The sequence below is a fragment of the Spermophilus citellus genome (genome assembly GCF_964194105.1).
Source record: "Spermophilus citellus genome assembly, chromosome: 2".
In the NCBI taxonomy this organism is placed as follows: Eukaryota; Metazoa; Chordata; class Mammalia; order Rodentia; family Sciuridae; genus Spermophilus; species Spermophilus citellus.
In genome coordinates, this window is record NC_138183.1 from 203,670,317 (window position 1) to 203,692,796 (window position 22,480).

Genomic DNA, 22,480 nt, shown 5'->3' on the forward strand with positions numbered 1-22,480 from the left:
AATCTTTTCATAAGTTAGAGAAAGTACATCCAGTCAAAGGTTAAAACTAAGAATCTCAAACAATACTTTGAAAGAGAAGTTTATTTTAAATTTCTATAATTGTAGCCTATGAATTTTGGACTGATTATGTTGCTAATACTACCACTAATAAGAATGAGTTAACATTTACTTAGGAGATATAACAATAATGTAAAACATTGTGATAAATGACTTATAAACATTTGGATTAAATGTTCTTATGTTCTATGAAAGATCCCCTTGGTGGACTAGGAGGGAAAAATCAAAAGTTCACCACAACTGCAATGATGAAAACACCTAATGACACATTTCTCAGAAAATGTTCCTGTGGTGAAGTGATGTCATATTCAGTAGTTTAAGTTCTTGAGCAGAGCTTTAACACACAGTAGTACTCCTAATTCAACTCAGAATATTTCATTTCAAACTTGCTGACTTGACCACATGTCTAAGTAATTTGTATTTTCCAATATAAAACCAAATAACCAGTTTCAAGTCCCTTTTTTTCCTCACACACAATAAAGATACCTGGGTTCCAACTTATTAATAGAATAAGAGTGGCTGAGATAGATTGCTTCATGAATCAAATTAGGTACAAATAGGTACACACATATTTGGTCTGTATTTGTATTTGGTCTGTTCTCCCCAAAGGTTTGTAAATGAGGCCTAAAAGAATCCATACAAACTGGAACCCACAAAACATAATGGAGTTGACATTTTTATCATAGAAGATGGAACAGTCTAAGCCTCACAAGCTCCCAAGATACCTGAAAGAGAATTTGCCAAGAAAATCTTCCCAAAAGTGAAAATATTTATTAAATGTCCAGACTTCTTTTTTGAGAGAATGTTCTCACCAGATTGTAAAAAAAAAAAAGTTCACCACAAGACGAAATTACTTTTAAGAAACCAATTCATGGATAAGCTATTCTTAGAAATATTCAGATTATGGTAAATACTTTTATCAGAGATAATCAAACTCTTAAAAAACTTTACCTTGTTGCTCTCCTACTCAACATTAAATGCAAAAATATAAGAAGTTCCTCATGATTTTTAAAGTATCCCATAAAACTCAAACTTGCAGTTTTATAAAAAACTAATGTGGCAGATATATTGTCCCTCTGACTATACTTTGGCTAGAAAATACTCTGTACCTGGAGATTGATCTCTGCCTCATAGAAGGTTAGGCATGAGCAGTAATGTCGATCTGAGTCAATGTCTGTTAGGACCACCACAAAGAACGTTGGCTGTTTCCTCTCTCTGGATAGCTGCCATCCACCAGGCTGACAAAACTAAATGGAATAGGGGGAAAAAAATGTCACATTATGAAGTATAATGAAAATTTATTCGTTAACATCCAAGAAATAATTTTTTAAAAGTTTCCTCTTTTAAACTTTGTTAAAAGTTTCCTCTATCTTTAAAAATTTCTGTCTGATGTGGCATGTCATTTTAGACACATTTTTTAAAAAATTCATGTACAGATTTATAATGTAGAAAACTTCCACAAATATTCATATATATTTTACAAAGACACCTAGATTTTCCACAGATGGCACTCTGTGATGCCATATCTCAGACCAAGGTTCTCATATGCACGAACATAGCACCAAAATTAAGATCTTTATGCCAAATATTAGAACAAATCATGGAATAAGATAAGTTGGAGATAAAGTACAAAGTATAAAAGGAAGGAATGGGGGATAGAATAGGAAAGACAGAATGAATCTCACATAACTTCCTATGTTCATGTATGAATACACCACCAGTGAAATTCCACATCATGTACAAGCACAAGAATGGAACCCTATTTACAATAAGTTATACTCTATGTATATATGTCAAAATACACTCTACTGTCATGTGTATCTAAAAAGAATAACCAAAAAAAAGAGTTAAGTAAACAAAAATATATTATAGGTTCATGGATAGGAAGACAATATTGATAAATTTCAGTTCTTCCCACTTTGATTTGTAAATTCAATGCAAGCCAAATAAAAATCCCAGCAAGTATTTTGTGTATTATCAAAAACCTGATTCTAAAGTTTATAAGAAGAGGCAAAAAACTAGGAGAGCCAACACAATTGAAGAAAGAGAAACTTACAAGACTGATACTACCTAACTTTAGGTCTTACTCTAAAGCTTCGGTAATCAAACCAGTATGGCATTAATTTAAAAAAAAAAAAATCAATGAAAAGATTAGAGAGAGAGAGCCAAGAAATATACTCACACAACTGATCTTTGACAGAGGAGAAAAAGGAACAATTGAAAAAAAAAGATAATTTTTAACAAATGGTGCTGAAAAAAATTGAATATCAGCATGAAAAAATCTAGAAATGAACTGTGCACATTTCACAAAAAATAACTAAAATGGATCATATGTAGAGTGTAGAACTATATATCTCCTAGAAGATATACTACAGGAGGAAAAAAAAAAAACTTAGATGGACTATTATTCAGCAATTTAAAAAAGAAATGAGTCACTGAGCCATGAAAGACATAGATGCTTGTTTGTTTGTTGTATGAAAATGGGGAAGAGCTCTACCACTGAGCTACTACATCCCCAGCCTATACATAAATGAACATTACTAAGGAAAAGAAGCCAGTCAGAAAAGAGTTACAAATTGATTATATGACACTCTCAAAAAGGCAACAGTAAGGAGGTAATTTTAAAAACCAGTGGTTATCACAGGGTGAGAAGTGAGTGTGGAGGGATTCATAGGTGGAACACAGAGGATTTTTAGGGGAGATGGAATATAAGTTAGTGACAGAGTGCTTGCCTAGGACACTCAAGGTCCTCAGGTCTGACCCCAGAACCAAAACCAAAACACAAGGAAACAGGACTTTCAAAGTAGTGAATCTCTTTGTATGATACTATAATGGTGGATATATGTCATATTTGTCAAAATGTACAGAATGTACAATAGGAAAAGTGTACTCTAATATACAATGGACTTAAGGTGATAATGATGCATCAGCACAGGCTTATTGATTATAACAGATACATCACTCAGGTGTAGGATAATAGTAGGAGAGGCTGCTTCTAGAAAGGGTCTGAGGGAAGAGGTTGTGTGGGAACTCTGAACTTTCACATTAATTTTACTATGAATCTAAAATTGCTCTTTTCTAGAATTTTTCTAGAATTTGGAGGAAAAAAAGATACCTTGATTAGTGGCATTACTCATGAACGATACAACAGAAATAATGAGTTTACCAATACCGCAGCCCTTTGTGCCAGATTTCCTCCTTTTTTGTTATTCTGCTTAATAACTATATAATCTTGAGCAATTTACTTAACTTCCAAATGCCTCAGTTTCCAAATGTATTAAGGTAGAATATTAATAAATATTTCACAATACTCTTGGGAAGGAACATAAATTAACACATGCAAAGTGCTCAGAACAGTCCCTGGCACATAGTTCAGTGAATATAAATAATAGTTATTATGATTATTTCCCACTTTGACTCACCCCAGTTTCTAATGTCATCTCTTTGACACTTTCTTTCTCCTTTCTATATACTTTTTCCAAATCCACCCTTCCTATCATCACCTCATTGCCCCCTGTCTCAGCCTAAAGACATCAGAAAAGTAAGATCTAGATGATTTCCTACATTTGAAATAATATTCAGTCTTTCTACAGAATAAAAAGTCCTACAAGATAAATTCCTTTAAACGGACACCATGAAGTACACATGAAGAAGTGGCATGAAAGGCTTAAAGATACCTTAATTAGCAAATAAATGAAAACATTCCTACTGAATCTTTATTTTAAAGTAGTAATTCATTTAACAAATACTTTTTGAGCATTGAAATACCATTCATTCTACAAAGTCTTCTCTGAAAATTCCCAGTTTCTCTAGCTCCCTCCAAACCAAAGAGTTTGGGCACTTCCTGTCCTATATACCAAAACTATTTTTATTATAAATAACAACAACAATAACAGTAATCTTTCCGCCTCTGTCTCTTATCTACAAATCTGATACAGAGAAGTTCCCATCATTGTCTTTATGTACTTATTTCTCTCTCAAGAATCCACCTATACTAAATTCTATATCGTTTTACCTCAGGCTTGTGATCACTGCAAGCCCTTCACATTCCAGTATAGCTTAGTAAACAGAATTGCAGAAGTTTCCTGAAGTCAAAACTATTTTCATAATAATACTAAAATGTTCATTGCTTCTTTCGCCTGTTGACATTTATATTGGTTGGGCAAAAGCAACAATAGGTAAAATTTCTGTGTCTTAACAGAATCTATCACAGTAGCACCAAATTATACTGGTAGTTACTGTATTCTTCACAGCTGCACATTTACAAATAATAATAATAATAATAATAATAAGAAGAAGAAGAAGAAGAAGAAGAAGAAGAAGAAGAAGAAGAAGAAGAAGAAAAAAGTCAGTTTTAGTTAAGAAAGCCTTGGGAAAGCAATAAATATTTAAATTTCATTTTAACACATCTGACCACAACTTCTTCAATGTATCAAATAGTATGTACAAAGCACTTATGGTACATGTGGAAATAGGATAGTTGTCTAGAAAAAAAAATTGTGTGTGGTGGTTTAAACTGTGAACTGAATTAGAATGATTTTTTTTTAAAGAACATCATTTTTTACTTGAAAGTATCAGACAAAATATGCTTATACAGACATGTATTTGGCAGACATTTTTTCAAAACAAATTAATTAGACCTGTAACTTCAAGACAAAGATCTGCTGCCAGTATCTGGCACAAATACCAAATATTTGTTACCAATGATAAAACTTGAGCTTTCAAACACCACCATGAGCGTGAAAAGTTTGCAATACTTTAAAATTTTCCAGACAAAAATTATGGCAATATTAACAAATGTAATGTTTTAAATATTATTTAATGACATGTCAATGTCTGGAGGATCTATATAACTCATTGAATTCATATTTGCCAAATGATCAATGCATGGTATTATCAAATCATGCATGGATAAAAAAATCTATTCAATCTATTCAATAGGTAGACCAATATAGTACAACATAATATGAAAATGTGTGTTTACAGATTCCACCTTCCAACTAACTTTTAGAAAAACTATTTGTTCTATGTTGCACAGTATTCAAAGAAAAATATCCTTAATTATTCAAAAAGATTATTAAATACTCTTCCCTTCTCTGATTTTCTTCATATACTTTAAAGTAAAAAAAGAAGAAAATCACAAGAGCAGAACCGGGTATGAGATTCCAGATACCTCTGATATTTAGAAATATATCAAATATACAAGATATTTAGAAAAATATTTTTAAAGCCACTCTCTTAGGTAAAAGAATATATTTTTCATTTACTTTGGAAAATATACCTCGTTTCATAAATACCACATTTATATTAACATGTAATTTTTAATGAATAAATTTATTTTTAAAAATTTAGTTTCAAATTTTAATGTATGAGCAGATAAAACCATATAAGCAAAACTTACTGGTAGTCCTTAATGATCTGTGAACATATAAAGGGTACTGAAGCTAAAAAGAGATTAATTGCCTTTTTTTTTTTTTTTTTGGTACCAGGGATTGTACCCAGGGGTGCTAAACCATTAAGCCAAATCCCCAACTTTTTTTTTTAACTTTTTAAATTTTTCAGACAGAGTCTCCCCAATATGCTTAGGGCCTTAGTAAGTTACTGGGGCTGGCCTCAATCTTGTGATCTCCCTGCCTCTGTTGTGTGCCACAATGCCCAGCTGCAAACTGCTCTTTTAGTGAGAATGAGTGCTAACATGTAACTAACCTTGGCTTAAACAATATTTATGGGTAGCAAAAAGGTAAAATACTTTTCTAAAACCAGGGAATAGTATTAGATTACAACACACCCAGAAACGTCTTTCAAAAATCTTTTTATTTTCAACAAACTTCTTTCCTAAATCAGTCATATTTTATTCTCTTTCTTTCTCTCTCTTTCTGTGTGTGTGTGTGTGTGTTTGGCAGTAGTGGTGGTGGTGTTACAGGGGATTGAACCTAGAGGGGATTCTATGGCTGAGCTACATTTCCAGCCCTTTAAACCAAAAAAATTGAGACAGAGTCTTATTAAGTTGTCAAGGCTGGCCTTGAACTTGTGATTCTCCTGCCACAGCCTCCCAAGTCACTGGGAAGGTATATCATTTTCTAAAGTTAATTATAGGACCAGGAATGAAGTATCATAAAACAATATGATACAACTGGCAATGACAATTCTACTACTAGGGCGAAGGGAAGATGGCGGCGATGGGACTGCATCACCCCAGTGTGCCACGTCACTGTGCAGGAGAAAGACGAGGTGAAACGGCTGAAGGCTACCTTGTTGGGAATTTCCAGTGAAATTGAGGTGCTCCAGAATCTAGAGGACGGATTTACATCGCGCGGGGTTCGGCTGCGGGGGCTCGGTCGCGGGCGATTTCTCCGCACGGAGGGTAGCAGAGCCTGGTCGGCAGACCGATCCGCGAATGGAGTCTGTGTCGCGCGCTGGGTAGCGGCGAGGTACCGGAGTGGGAGTACAGCGATGCGGATTCTGGGGGCTCCTGCCAGCGGTGCAATGGCCGTGCTTAGTGCTGAGTTCCGCTTTGAGACAGAGGAGAGAAGCGGTCCAGTTCGGTTCTCGACACCAGTCGGACCACGGAGGAGGACAGCAGCGGCCATCTTGGAGAGCTGATGTAATCATCCCTGTTTTCTACTGATCTCAGCTTATTCAACTACGGAACAGGTGATTTCAGGCTGGTATTTGCCTGCATCTCGCATACAGATCGCTCAGGCTCGGGGCTGGAGAACCTGAGGAGAATACTCCTCGGGGCTCGCTCCTGGCAAGGCGTGCGCCGGGCTTTGAGCGGTCGGATTCTGGTTCCCCGGGCTGCTTTGGCCCAGGGCTGGGGAACCTGCGGGGACTGCGTGCTGAGGCCAGTTCCAAGTGGAACGTGGGCTGAGGGACGGCTGGGCTCTGACTGCTGGAAGAGTTTTGACCCGGGGCTGGGGAGCCCGCGGGGACTGCGTCCCTGGGCCTGCTCCTAGCGGAGCGTGCACCGAGCTGGGAGAGTTTGGAGCGGCCGGGCTCGGGCTCCCGGGGCTGCTTTGGCCTGGGGCTGGGGAACCCGCGGGGGTCGCTCTATGGAGCCTGCTCCTAGCGGAGCGTGGCCGGGATCGGAGAGGCTGGGTTCTGGCTCCCGAAGCTGCTTTAGCCCAGGCCTGGGGAACGAGCGGGGACATTCTCGGTCCGGTCCTGCTGGGTGCTGTGGGGGCCAAGGGAGCAGAGTGGAGCTGCCGCCTGCGCCCAGAGCAGGACAATTGACCCGCCGGCGGGGTATCATGACACCCCAACTGCAGCTGGGGCCGAGGAGAGTAGCCGCCCTCGCCTGGAACAGGACCAGCGACCCAAAGACACGGTAGCCAAATCACCCCATTTGGAGTGGAAGGTAGACAGACCTGCGACCCACTGGCAGGACAGGTCCGGCAGCCTGCCAGTGTGGTGGACAAGTAGCACCGAGGCAGTCATGTCACACTGGTTGGAGTGGGGGTGGAGCAGAGCCGCCGCCCGTGTCCGGAAAAGGCCCAGCGACCCGTTGGAGAGGCAGTCAGGTACCCCCACTGGGAGTGGGGGTTGAGCAGAACTGCCGCCCGAGCCCGCAAGGTAGGCAGAACTGCGACCCACCGGCAGAACAGGCTTAGAGGCCGACCAGCGTGGTAGACACGTCACACCAATTGGAGTAGGGGCGGAGCAGAGCCGCCGCCCACATCTGGATCAGGACCAACGACCCGAGGGCGTTGTAGTTACGTCACCACAACTGGAGTGGGGGCAGAGGAGAGCCGCCACCCGCGCCCGAAGGGTGGGCAGACCTGCGACCAACTAGCGTGGTAGATAGATCACCCTAATTAGAGGAGGAGCACAGCCACTACCCGCCCTGCAAGGGAGCTCTCCCAACTATACAAGAGCAATATAAATAAATAGGGGGAAAATTTCAAAAACACAACAGTTTCACCAAGCAGAAAGAAACGAGAGCAGTATGAAAAGACAAGGAAAGAAAGGACCACAAGCAATGCAGGACAACTCAACTTTAGAAGAGGTAATAGCTGCAACAGATGGAATGTCAGATAAAGAGTTCAGGATATACATGCTTCAGATGATCTGGAGTCTCAAGGAAGACATGAGACAGCAAAATCAGACAATGAAAGATCACGTTGACAAGGAACTACATAAACAAATACAGGAAGTAAAAGATCAATTTCACAGGGAGATAGAGGTAAAAAAAACAAATAGAAATCCTAGAAATGCAGGAAGCAATAAACCAACTTAAAACCTCAATTGACAATACTACCAGCAGAGTAGATCACTTAGAAGATAGAACATCAGACAATGAAGACAAAGTATTTCAACTTTAAAAGAAGATAGACAGCTCAGCAAGACTGCTAAGAAACCATGAGCAGAACATCCAAGAAATATGGGATAACATTAAAAGACCAAACTTAAGAGTCATTGGGATACAGGAAGGCACAGAGCTCCAAACCAAAGGAATAAACAATCTATTCAATAAAATAATACGAGAAAACTTCCCAGACCTGAAGAATGAAACAGAATCCCAAATCCTAGAAGCCTACAGGACGCCGAATGTGCAAAATCATAAGAGATCCACACCTAGACATATAATGAAGATGCCCAACATACAGAATAAAGAGAGAATTTTAAAAGCTACAAGAGAAAGGAAGCAGATTACATTCAGGGGTCAACCAATCAGGAAAACAGCTGACCTCTCAACACAGACTCTGAAAGCTAGAAGATCCTGGAAAAACATATTTCAAACACTGAAAGAAAATGTGTTCCAACCAAGAATGGTGTATCCGGCGAAATTAAGCTTCAGGATGGAAGATGAAATTAAAACCTTCCACGATAAACAAAAGTAAAAAGAATTTGCAGCTAGAAAACCATCTCTTCAAAAAATCCTTGGCAAAACATTACAGGAAGAGGAAATGGAAAATAACATTGAAAACCAACAGTGGGAGGTAGGACAGTAAAGGGGGGAAAGTAATCAAAGAGGAAAACAAATCTGGTTTAGTAACATTAATAAACAAATATGGCTGGAGGAACAAACCATATCTCAATAATAACCCTAAATGTTAATGGCTTAAACTCACCAATTAAGAGACACAGGCTAGTTGAATGGATCACAAAACAAGACCCAACAATATGCTGCCTACAGGAGACGCATTTGATAGGAAAAGATATACATAGACTGAAGGTGAAAGGTTGGGAAAAATCATTCCACTCATATAGACTGCGGAAACAAGCAGGAGTGTCCATACTCATATCAAATAAAATAGATTTCAAGCCAAAGTTAATCAAAAGGGATAAAGAGGGACACTGCATACTGCTCAAGGGAACCATACACCAACAAGACATAACAATCATAAATATATATGCCCCAAACAATGGTGCAGCTATGTTCATCAAGCAAACTCTTCTCAAGTTCAAGAGTCTAATAGACCACCATACAATAATCATGGGAGACTTCAACACACCTCTCTCACCACTGGACAGATCTTCCAAACAAAAGTTGAATAAGGAAACTATAGAACTCAATAACACAATTAACAACCTACACTTAATTGACATATATAGAATATACCACCCAACATCAAGCAGTTACACTTTTTTCTCAGCAGCACATGGATCCTTCTCAAAAATAGATCATTTATTATGTCACAGGGCAACTCTTAGACAATATAAAGGAGTAGAGATAATACCATGCATCTTATCTGATCATAATGGAATGAAACTGAAAATCAACGATAAAAGAAGGGAGGAAAAATCATGCATCACTTGGAGAATGAACAATAGGTTACTGAATGATCAATGGGTTATAGAAGACATTAAGGAGGAAATTAAAAACTTCTTAGAGTTAAATGAAAACACAGACACAACATATCAGAATCTATGGGACACATTGAAAGCAGTTCTAAGAGGAAAATTCATTGCTTGGAGCTCATTCCTTAAAAAAAGAAAAAAACCAACAAATAAATGATCTCATACTTCATCTCAAAATCCAAGAAAAAGAAGAGCAAAACAACAGCAAAAGAAGTAGAAGGCAAGAAATAATTAAAATCAGAGCTGAAATTAATGAAATCGAAACAAAAGAAACAATTGAAAAAATTGACAAAACTAAAAGTTGGTTCTTTGAAAAAATAAATAAAATCGACAGACGCTTAGCCATGCTAACGAAGAGAAGAAGAGAGAGAACCCAAATTACTAGCATACGGGATGAAAAAGGCAATATCACAACAGACACTTCAGAAATACAGAAGATAATCAGAAATTATTTTGAATCCTTATACTCCAATAAAATAGAAGATAGTGAAGGCATAGATAAATTTCTTAAGTCATTTTTTCTTTTCTCTTTTTTTTTGATTTGGGTTTTTCTTTCATTTTCATTTTTCTTTCTTGTTGTTTTTTTAAATTTTTTTAAATTTTTTTTCTTCTAATTTTAATTTTAATGTTTTTTAATTTTTTTTAATTTTTTTCTTTTTTTATTTCCTATTTTTTTTCTTCTTTTGTCTTTTCATTTCTTTTCAATTATCTTATCGCCCCTTCCTTGAATTCTACCTGCTTACTCTCATTCTCTTTAGTGACTTCTTCCCTTCCCTTCTAATACCTTTCCTCCCAAGCATCTAATAAATTTATAGGAGTAAACAGTAATTCATCAGTCAAACAGAACAAGAAGTAACATGAGCAGCTTCAAAAAGCAAGGAAGAAAAGGAGTACAAACAATGCAGGACAGCCTAAATATTCAGGAGGACCTAGAGTCATCAGAAAAATGGTCATATAAAGAACTCAAGGAACAACTTAGACAGATGGAATGGAACCTTAAAGAGGATACGAGACAGCAAATTCAAGCAGCGAAAGAACACATTGAGAATGAATTACATAAACAGATAAAAGAAGAAGTTAAGCATCTCTATCAGGAGATAGAGATTATAAAAAATTATCAAACAATAATTCTAGAAATGAAGGAAACGATAAACCAAATTAAAAACTCAATTGAGAGTATCACCAACAGAGTGGAGCAAGTAGAAGCCAGAACGTCAGATAATGAAGACAGAATATATCATCTTGAAAAGAGTCTAGCCAACTCAGAAAGGCTGGTAAAAAATCACGAGAAAAACATCCAAGAGTTATGGGATAACATAAAAAAACAAAACTTACGAGTCATCGGGATAGAAGAAGGTACAGAGATTCAAACCAAGGGAATGAGTAACCTGCTGAATGAAATAATTACAGAAAACTTTCCAGAAATAAAAAAAGAAACAGATATACAAATTGAAGATGCATACAGGACACCGAGCACACAAAATCACAGTAGACCAACGCCAAGACACATTGTTATGAAGATATCCAATATACAGAACAAAGAGAAAATATTAAAAGCTATAATAGAAAGGAGAGAGATTACATTCAGGGGTAAACCAATAAAGTGAACAACGGATTTTTTATCATAGACACTGAAAGCAAGAAGGTCATGGAACAATGTATTTCAAACACTGAAAGACAATGGATGCCAACCAAGAATTCTGTATCCAGCAAAATTAAGCTTCAGGTATGACAACGAAATAAAAATCTTTCATGACAAACAAAAGTTAAAAGAATTTGCAACCAGAAAATCAGCATTGCAAAGCATTTTGAGCAAAACACTACACGAGGAAGAAATGAAAAACAATAACCAAAACCATCAGTAGGAAGTGCCTCGGTAAAGACAGAGGCTCTGTGAGGGGAAAGATAATCATGGAGAAACAAATTAAATTTTTTTAAAAAAGGATAAATAATCAAACATGGATGGAAGTACAAACCATATATCAATAGTAACTCTGAATGTTAATGGCTTAAACTCTCCAATAAAGCGACATAGGCTGGTATCATGGATTAAAAAAACAAATCCAACAATATGCTGCCTCCAAGAGACACAGCTGATTGGAAAAGACATACACAGGCTGAAGGTGAAAGGATGGGGAAAAAAAAAAACCATGCACACGGTCCTCGTAAGCAAGCAGGGGTGGCCATCCTCGTATCGAATAAAATCGACTTCAAGACTAAGTTAATCAAAAGGGATAAAGAAGGACATTATATACTGTTAAAAGGAACCATTCACCAAGAAGACATAACAATTATCAATATTTATGCACCAAATAATGGTGCTGCGACATTCATAAAACAAATTCTCCTCAAGTTCAAGAATCAAATAGACCACAACACAATAATTATGGGTGACTTCAACACACCTCTCTCACCATTGGACAGATCCTCCAAACGAAAGTTGAATAAAGAAACTATAGAACTCAATATCACAATCAATAACCTAGACTTAACTGAAATATATAGAATATATCAACCATCAAATGGATATACTTTTTTCTCAGCAGCACATGGATCCTTCTCAAAAATAGACCATATATTATGCCATAGGGCAACCCTCAGTAAATATAAAGGGGTGGAGATAATACCTTGCATTTTATCTGATCATAATGGAATGAAACTGGAAATCAATGATAAAAGAAGGACGGAAAAATCCTACATCACATGGAAAATGAACAATATGTTACTGAATGATCAATGGGTTACAGAAGACATAAAGGAGGAAATCAAAAAATTCTTAGAGATAAATGAAAATACAGACACAACATATCGGAATCTATGGGACACAATGAAAGCAGTTTTAAGAGGGAAATTCATCGCCTGGTGGTCATTCCTCAAAAAAAGAAAAAAACAACAAATAAATGAGCTCACACTTCATCTCAAAGCCCTAGAAAAGGAAGAGCAAAACAACAGCAAATGTAGCAGAAGGCAAGAAATAATTAAAATCAGAGCGGAAATCAATGAAATTGAAACAAAAGAAACTATTGAAAAAATTAACAAAGCTAAAAGTTGGTTCTTCGAAAAAATAAAGAAGATCGACAGACCTTTAGCCATGCTAACGAAGAGAAGAAGAGAGAGAACTCAAATTACTAACATACGGGATGAAAAAGGCAATATCACAACAGATGCTACAGAAATACAGAAGACAATTAGAAATTATTTTAAAAACCTATATTCCAATAAAATAGAAGATAGTGAAGACATCGATAAATTTCTTAAGTCATATGATTTGCCCAGACTGAGTCAGGAGGATACACACAATTTGAACAGACCAATATCAATGGATGAAATTGAAGAAGCCATCAAAAGACTACCAACCAAGAAAAGCCCAGGACCGGATGGGTATACAGCGGAGTTTTACAAAACCTTTAAAGAAGAATAAATACCAATACTTTTCAAGTTATTTCAGGAAATAGAAAAAGAGGGAGCTCTTCCAAATTCATTCTATGAGGCCAACATCACCCTGATTCCAAAACCAGACAAAGACACTTCAAAGAAAGAAAACTACAGACCAATATCTCCAATGAACCTAGACGCAAAAATCCTCAATAAAATTCTGGCGAATGGAATACAAAAACACATCAAAAAAATTGTGCACCATGATCAAGTAGGATTCATCCCTGAGCTGCAAGGATGTTTCAATATACGGAAATCAATACATGTTATTCACCACATCAATAGACTTAAAGATAAGAACCATAAGATCATCTCGATAGATGCAGAGAAAGCATTCGACAAAGTACAGCATCCCTTTATGTTCAAAACATTAGAAAAACTAGGGACAACAGGAACTTACCTTGACATTGTAAAAGCTATCTATGCTAAGCCTCAGGCTAGCATCATTCTGAATGGACAAAAGTTAAAGGCATTCCCTCTAAAATCCGGAACAAGACAGGGATGCCCTCTATCACCACTTCTATTCAATATAGTTCTCGAAACACTGGCCAGAGCTATTAGACAGACGAAAGAAATTAAAGGCATAAAAATTGGAAAAGAAGAACTTAAATTATCACTATTTGCAGATGACATGATTCTATACCTAGAAGACCCAAAAGGGTCTACAAAGAAACTACTAGAACTAATAAATGAATTCAGCAAAGTGGCAGGATATAAAATCAACACGCATAAATCAAAGGCATTTCTGTATATCAGTGGAAAACTTCTGAAACAGAAATGAGGAAAAACACTCCATTCACAATATCCTCAAAAAAAAATAAAATACTTGGGAATCAACCTAACAAAAGAGGTGAAAGATTTATACAATGAAAACTACAGAACCCTAAAGAGAGAAGTAGAAGAAGATCTCACATAATGGAAAAATATACCCTGTTCATGGATAGGCAGAACTAACATCATCAAAATGGCGACATTACCAAAAGTTCTCTATAGGTTTAATGCAATGCCAATCAAAATCCCAATGGCATTTCTTGTAGAAATAGATAAAGCAATCATGAAATTCATATGGAAAAATAAAAGACCCAGAATAGCAAAAGCAATTCTAAACAGGAAGTGTGAATCAGGCGGTATAGCGATACCAGATTTCAAACTATACTACAGAGCAATAGTGACAAAAACAGCATGGTACTGGTACCAAAACAGGCGGGTGGACCAATGGTATAGAATAGAGGACACAGAGACTAATCCACAAAGTTACAACTATCTTATATTTGATAAAGGGGCATGCAATGGAGGAAGGATAGCATCTTCAACAATTGGTGTTGGGAAAACTGGAAATCCATATGCAACAAAATGAAACTGAATCCCTTTCTCTCGCCTTGCACAAAAGTTAACTGAAAATGGATCAAAGAGCTTGATATCAAATCAGAGACTCTGCGTCTGATAGAAGAAAAAGTTGGCTCCGATCTACATATTGTGGGGTCGGGCTCCAAATTCCTTAATAGGACACCCATAGCACAAGAGTTAATAACAAGAATCAACAAATGGGACTTATTTAAACTAAAAAGTTTTTTCTCAGCAAGAGAAACAATAAGAGAGGTAAATAGGGAGCCTACATCCTGGGAACAAGTTTTTACTCCTCACACTTCAGATAGAGCCGTAATATCCAGAGTATACAAAGAACTAAAAAAATTAGACAATAAGATAACAAATAACCCAATCAACAAATGGGCCAAGGACCTGAACAGACACTTCTCAGAGGAGGATATACAATCAATCAACAAGTACATGAAAAAATGCTCACCATCTCTAGCAGTCACAGAAATGCAAATCAAAACCACCCTAAGATACCATCTCACTCCAGTAAGATTGGCAGCCACTATGAAGTCAAACAACAACAAGTGCTGGAGAGGATGTGGAGAAAAGGGTACACTTGTACATTGCTGGTGGGACTGCAAATTGGTGCGGCCAATTTGGAAAGCAGTTTGGAGATTCCTGGGAAAGCTGGGAATGGAACCACCATTTGACCCTGCTATTGCCCTTCTCGGACTATTCCCTGAAGACCTTAAAAGAGCATGCTACAGGGATACTGCCACATCGATGTTCATAGCAGCACAATTCACAATAGCTAGACTGTGGAACCAACCCAGATGCCCTTCAATAGATGAATGGATAAAAAAAATGTGGCATCTATACACAATGGAGTACTATGCAGCAATAAAAAATGACAAAATCATAGAATTTGCAGGGAAATGGATGGCACTAGAGCACATTATGCTTAGTGAAGCTAGCCAATCCCTAAAAAACAAATACCAAATGTCTTCTTTGATATAATGAGAGCAACTATGAACAGAGCAGGGAGGAAGAGCAGGAAGAAAAGATTAACATTAAACAGAGACATGAGATGGGAGGGAAAGGGAGAGAAAAGGGAAATTGCATGGAAATGAAGGGAGACCCTCATTGCTATACAAAATTACATATAAGAGGTTGTGAGGGGAGTGGGAAAATAAACAAGGAGAGAAATGAATTACAGTAGATGGGGTAGAGAGAGAAGATGGGAGGGGAGGGGAGGGGGGATAGTAGGGGATAGGAAAGGTAGCAGAATACAACAATTACTAATAGGGCATTATGTAAAATTGTGGATGTGTAACCGACGTGATTCTGCAATCTGCATTTGGGTTAAAATTGGGGGTTCATAATCCACTTCAATCTAATGTATGAAATATGATATGTCAAGAGCTTTGTAATGTTGTGAACAACCAATAAAAAAAATAAAAGAAATTTAAAAAAATTACATGTACCCCTAAAAATACTTATAAAAATTTCTTATTCTAGTAGAAAATAAGGAACATAAAACATGCAGAAGAATGCAAGAGTTTAACCTTAGTTACTTAAACAGCCTCAATTCCCTCTGTTTACATTATAACCAGAATTTACATTATAACAATAATTCTGTGATTTTTTTTTTAAAAAAAGTAGTAACCTTAAAACTTTTGGGAATTTTCAAGAATCTTTTTTCGATTCAATAAGTTCTTCATAGCTCAATTTAATATGACCACAACTAAGACAGTAATGGTAATGCTAATTCATGGTTGACTTGGTCAGACACTTTTTATGAAATTTTCACAGAAATATTTGTTGAGAGTTACCTAGACACTGGTTACACATGATATCCCTTGTTTCACACATAAAATAACAACTATAAAAAAGGAATTATTTTATACTATGCATTTAAAAGTATACCAGAGTCATACTTTATAGGAATTATTGCACTCTGTACTCTCAAATGAACTACATTAATTAATATACAATATTCAGAAAATAAACAACAGTATACACAATTGAATTTACAAAGATGTTTTTTCAAAGCATGAAAAGAAATGGTCCTAATCTGTTATCTATTTTCAGAATTCACTGTATTATACATATGATTAAGCAATAAAAGAATTTGGGTATTAGGATATGACCCCACTATTGAATGAGAAGTACCTCCCATAGGATTGGATTTAAAATGTAATAATGCTAGCTGGTTCAGTCATGTCAATCCTTAAATAAAAATGTTTTGAAGAAGTAATTTCAATAAAGGAGTGGTCACTACAATTCCTGAACCTGGCTGGAATCATATTTCTGACAGGAATGTGAAACAATGTTTAGACAGCTGTTAATAGAGTAGTCACTAAAAGACAGTAAGCAGAATGATAAGCATTAAACAAACAGGATAAAATCAGGATTTTGTTCTCCCCAGTGTCTTTATTGGCAAACAGAAGGAAAATGCTATCACAGGTGCAGAACCCAAAATGTTTAGAATTCATTCTCATAATTAATGAATTTACATTTTGCCCTCTTCAAACAGATGAGAAAACACATCTGTTTGAAAAGCATTATCTATGAACACACCACGGAAGCTGAGAAATAATGTTATTTTTATGCATCCACCACTGTGTATACAACAACTTGTGTTTTTGACAACTCCCTCTACCTTCACATCATTATTTCACACAGATCATGCATAAAATTTTTACAACATATCTGGGAATAGCCAAGAGAAGTATTTCTTTTCAGGATGTTATTTTTGTGCATCTTCAGTTTTCTTTAAGACCTTGATATACTTGGCAAATGGTACATCAAGGTTATAGGGCAGAACAGCTAGACTGCTGGACTCAACACCTTAATGCACTACACCAACTATAGTTATTTACTTGTCTATTTAATTGCCCAAATATATGAATCAGGTCACTAATCTGTGAAAAAAAGATAAGCACAAATATAAAAAGATCTCATATTTTAAAATACCTTATATATAATCGTATCTCATAAGACTCATTTTATAAACAATGAAATCAAGGTTATGTGATATAAATTCATGTAGCTAGTAGGTGACACTGACAGGACTAAAATACAACTCTCTGCATCTTTAGAAAACTATGTTCTTTTAATTGCTGAATTATCATTATAAATCATCTTATGGATATTATTTTATCTTCATGTAAATTAATGGCAGAAAAAATTTAAATAGCATGAACTAAATTTTATAACACGTTGCATTTCCTTGCAACTAGAGGGTGTGCATATGTATGTGTATATGGTATTTTTGTTTTTTAATGGTACTGACAATGCTCAGGGCCTTGAGCATGCTAGGTAAATACTCTTCCTCAGCCACATCACTAATTTTATATATTTTTTACATAAGAGGAGGCAAATCACATATACATTTATGAATCCCTTTTCTTAACTTTCTATAACACCTAAGAATTTTCCATCTATTTACACATATTTAACAAAAATTCTTATTTATTTGAGTGCTGAAGATCGAACCCATTGCTTTGTACATGATAAGCAAGCACTCTATCACTAAGCTACATCCCCACCCCTTTTTATTTTTTTATGTCAAGCCAGGATTCCCCTAAATTACCCAGGTTGGATTGAATTTGGGATATTCCTGCCTCAGCATCCCAAGTAGCTGAGATTACAGGTGTGCATCTCCATGCCTGATTAGCAAAAGTATTTTTAATGAGTATTGTACCATCATGTAAGTTACATAAAAATATCATAACTTAGCCATTACAGTTTTTACAACTAATGCTAAAATAAGCATGGTTATTATTATGGAATATTATTTTATCTTCATATAAATCTTTATAAATATTTTAGGGAAATAAAACTGGCTTTATAGAATATGTACAAGTCAGCAAAAAAAAATGTTTAATTACCTATAAATTCCTTTTTAATGTTAAGCAACCCCAAGATTATTTTGTTTTGCTGGTATACTTCTAAAGGGAATTTAAAAAAGAAATAATGAAAAAGAACATTATGAACTATATTCTGACCACAGAAGAATAAATTTGTGAAATAAAGCAACAGAAACTTTAGGAGATGAAATTGGGTCAAGCTAAGCTAGGTGAGTGTCAGATGTCCTCTATACTTTATATGTGTATTTTTCAAAAGTTCAAAGGAAATATAGTAGGTATAAGAACTTCGAAAAGAAGTCAATTTAAGAGTCTAAGAAACTCTGAAATATTTTGTTATTTGGTTTCACTTATGTGCTTAATTTTAATGGGTAGCTTTTGGTGATGTACACTTAAATATAGTTAAATATATTTTAATTATATACTTAAATAAAATGCAGCTTAATTTCAATGGGTCACCTACCTTGATCTTGGTAAAAATTTATATCCAGGTATTTTATTACTACTATACAACATTGCATTGTCCTCATTATTATAACTTTCAATATGTATAGGACAATATGATTGTCTACCTAGAAAATCCAAGCAAAATGACAAAATACTAAATTAGATTTTATTTTAGTTAGGTAGATAGATAAAATTAATAGTTTCCTTTGATACCTACAATAAGCAATTAGAAAAAGAATCCTACTCATAATCTTCCTATGTTGTCAAAAACACAGGATAAGCCAACTTACCTTCTCACTTTTAACATTTTAATATATCTGTCTCATGAAGAGACCTATACATAAGGTTTTTTTTTAACATTTGAATCATTGGGGTATAATTTCTCATTTTTCTAATTGTACAGATTACAGAATCACACTGGTCATAGAGTCACCTATAAACATACAGCAATCATAATGTCTATTCTATTCTGCTCCCCTTCCTACATAAGGTTTTAAATATAAAACTGTCAAGAGAAAATCCAGAGAAGAAAAATGAACATTTAGAATAGCTTCTAATATCAAGCTTTGAAACAGAAAAAAAAAACAACTGCAAACCAATTACAAATGTAAAACAATTCCAAGATGAATAATACAAAAGAAAAGTTATTAATGACTTCTGATTAAGCATGGCAGATCAAACGTTTTAACTCTAAGATGTTCTGAAAACCCATTAAAATTGCATTTAAAAATAAAAACTGCAAATAAACAGCAAAGAAGAAAACAACAAATTTAAAATATCAAGATTTTTGGAAGCCAGAAAACTGATTTACACTACAAATTCCTGGAAAACGTAAGGAATGGAGTATGTATGTAGGAATGTCACTAAATATGAGGGGAAGGCAAAACAAACAAAAAAGGGAACTAAGTGGCCTTAAGTTAATGCTAGAGGCAGCAGAAAACTTCAAACACAGGAGAGTGAATAAAAATGAAGAACACTGGGCTGGGGATGTGGCTCACGCAGTAGCATGCTCTCCTGGCATGCGTGCGGCCGGGGTTAGATCCTCAGCACCACATACAAAGATGTTGTGTCCGCTGATAACTAAAAAATAAATAATAAAAAAAAATTCCCTCTCTCTCTCTCATAAAATAAAATAAAGAACATTGAGGAGTTTAGGCGGTGGGGGGTGCAGCTCAGTGGTAGAGCACTTGCCTAGCATGCTTGAGGCCTTGGGTTAAATTCCAAGCACCACAGGAGGGGCGGGGGGGAGGGGGGCATTGGTGACAGGGAATCATAAACCAAAGAACATTTACAGAATAAGAGAGATATAATAAAAAATGATAAACAAAGGAATTGAAACAATGTTCTATTAGGTACCCTAAAGGGAAAACTGAAGAGAAACAAGAAAATTAGATCACTGCAGGAATTCTAACTCTTAGATAACCCAACAATATGGCCACCCTATTCTTCACCTCCAGCTATATTAGTAATGGCTTTGTGGATTTCCTTCCAAATATTGTTGCATGCTTTATACATACACATGTATATGAATATATTAATATTAAGACATAATCTGAATGGTACAATGAAACCCTTTTATTCTCACACCTATATTCACTGTCAGTGTTTTACCATATGAAAATATTTAGCTTTGATTTTTAATATACAGCATTTCATCTATCTTATATCTTCTAAGATAGAAATTTGTTAAAATCGTAATTACTAAAACCAAAATTTTACAAACAGCATCTAAAATTGAATCATATCAAGACTTTGTATATTTTGAGACAATTAAGATTCTAGATAGGACAAAGGGTTGACATTTCAAAATCTTTTTGAATCAGCCAACTTGCTTACTTCTTGAAGCTCACTGCCTTTTAATAGTTAGAAACACTAAGTTATAATGTCTTAGAAAATTACAGATACATTTCTAATTCTCTAAAGAACTGAAATGAACAAATAAATAGTCATACAAATTCCTTAGTTTTTAAAGAATTTATTTAAAATTTAGTGCTTCAGTAGAGGAAATAAGATGAGTTCTAGTTAATATGTCATGCCTTCTGGTAGATTATATAAACATTGGAATTTTACTGACTTTTGGATAAGACATAGAAGGAATGCTATCATTTGGGGGCTTTTCTACCCATAATTCTATTACCATAATCTTTAAAAAATGGAATCTTGCTGTCAACTGACTCCTTCAAAAGGCCTATATATAATGTAGTCTGAGAAGCTATCACATTATTCTATGGGGTCAATAATAGCACCTTTTTCTTAGGGTTGCTGTGAATATGAAAGTGCTGAGAACAGTACCTAGAACACAGCAAATTCCCAATAATGTTACTTTAAGAGAAATAAAGTAGGGCTGGGTGAAATGGCATACACCTGTAATGCTAGCAGCTTGAGAGAGGCTGAGGCAGGAGGATTCTGAGTTTAAAGCCAGCAACTTAGCAAGACCCTGTCTCAAAATAAAATAGATAAAGGGCTGGGGGTGTGGCTCAGTGGTTAAGCAACCCTGGGTTCAATCCCCAGTAACAAAAAGAAGAAAAAAAAGTGACCCAGAGTGAATGATTATTGTACCTGGATCAAGAGTACCTGAGGATTCACTATTTTCTAATTTGATGCTTTAATTTTTCTCTTTTTAATGAAAAGAAAATAAAGGAGAGGACTATAGTATATAATTATACCTTGCCCAATGCTTATTTTTTCACCTTTTTTTTTTTTTGCCGAATGCTTACTGTTAAAGCACTCATCTATATGATACACAGTAAATATTAAAAACATTGCTTTGAAAGACATAATCAATATTCTTGTAACAAAGGCCCATCTATAAAAAATGAGGGGTTCGCAAAACACATCTAGAGCTAAAACTAAGTTTTAAACTGCTTGAATCATATTTTATCAGTTTTCTTTATATATATCTTTATTTATTTCCAAAACACAGGCAGTTCCCTTCAACATCAAGTTAACAACAACCTAGAAAGGGACTAAAAACAAATTAATTAGACTGGCAAAGGAAGATAAGAGACAAAAATCAGAAACAAAATGCTTTTTTAATTCTATAAAACTCTCACTTGTGATTTGTGCTTGATTTTTCATTCTGCAGATTTTAATATCTCAGTCTGTGATGGCAAAATATTACTCCTCACATTACAATTCCTTTCATCTTCTAGTAATCAATGCTTCCTGTTTTCACCTAGGCTGATTAAAAATATTTGCACAGGCCAGGCATGGTGTCATGTGCCTGTAATCCCAGCAATGCAGGAGGCTGAGACAGGAGACCTGCAAAGTTTGAAGCGAGCCTCAGGAACTTAAGGAGACCCTGTATCAAAGTAAAAAAGGGCTAGGGATATAGCTCAGTAGTAAAGCACCCCTGAATTCAATTCCCAGTACCAAAGTGGGAGGACATTTGCACTAAATTCTATTACCTATTTCTGTTTATTAGTTATATATATTTAGGTGTAGACTAGATACAGAATTTTAAAAAATTAAAAGTATATCTGTTAAGCTCTCTGGAGTCTTTTAAAAATATCATATACATATAATTTTAAACATAAGTTTACCTATCTGAAAGA

The 22,480-nt window shown here is 35.6% G+C and overlaps 1 protein-coding gene across 8 annotated transcripts in view; it reads right to left on the reverse strand.

Annotated features, from left to right (window-relative positions):
- Window positions 1-22,480, reverse strand: part of SBF2 (SET binding factor 2) — a 438,265-nt gene that overhangs the window by 242,826 nt on the left and 172,959 nt on the right. For all 8 annotated transcript variants that reach the window (XM_081280887.1, XM_081280893.1, XM_081280888.1 and 5 more), the window contains exon 3: window positions 1,167-1,304. In XM_081280887.1, the coding sequence (XP_081137013.1) occupies window positions 1,167-1,304 (138 nt within the window). The remainder of the gene's footprint in view (window positions 1-1,166; window positions 1,305-22,480) is intronic.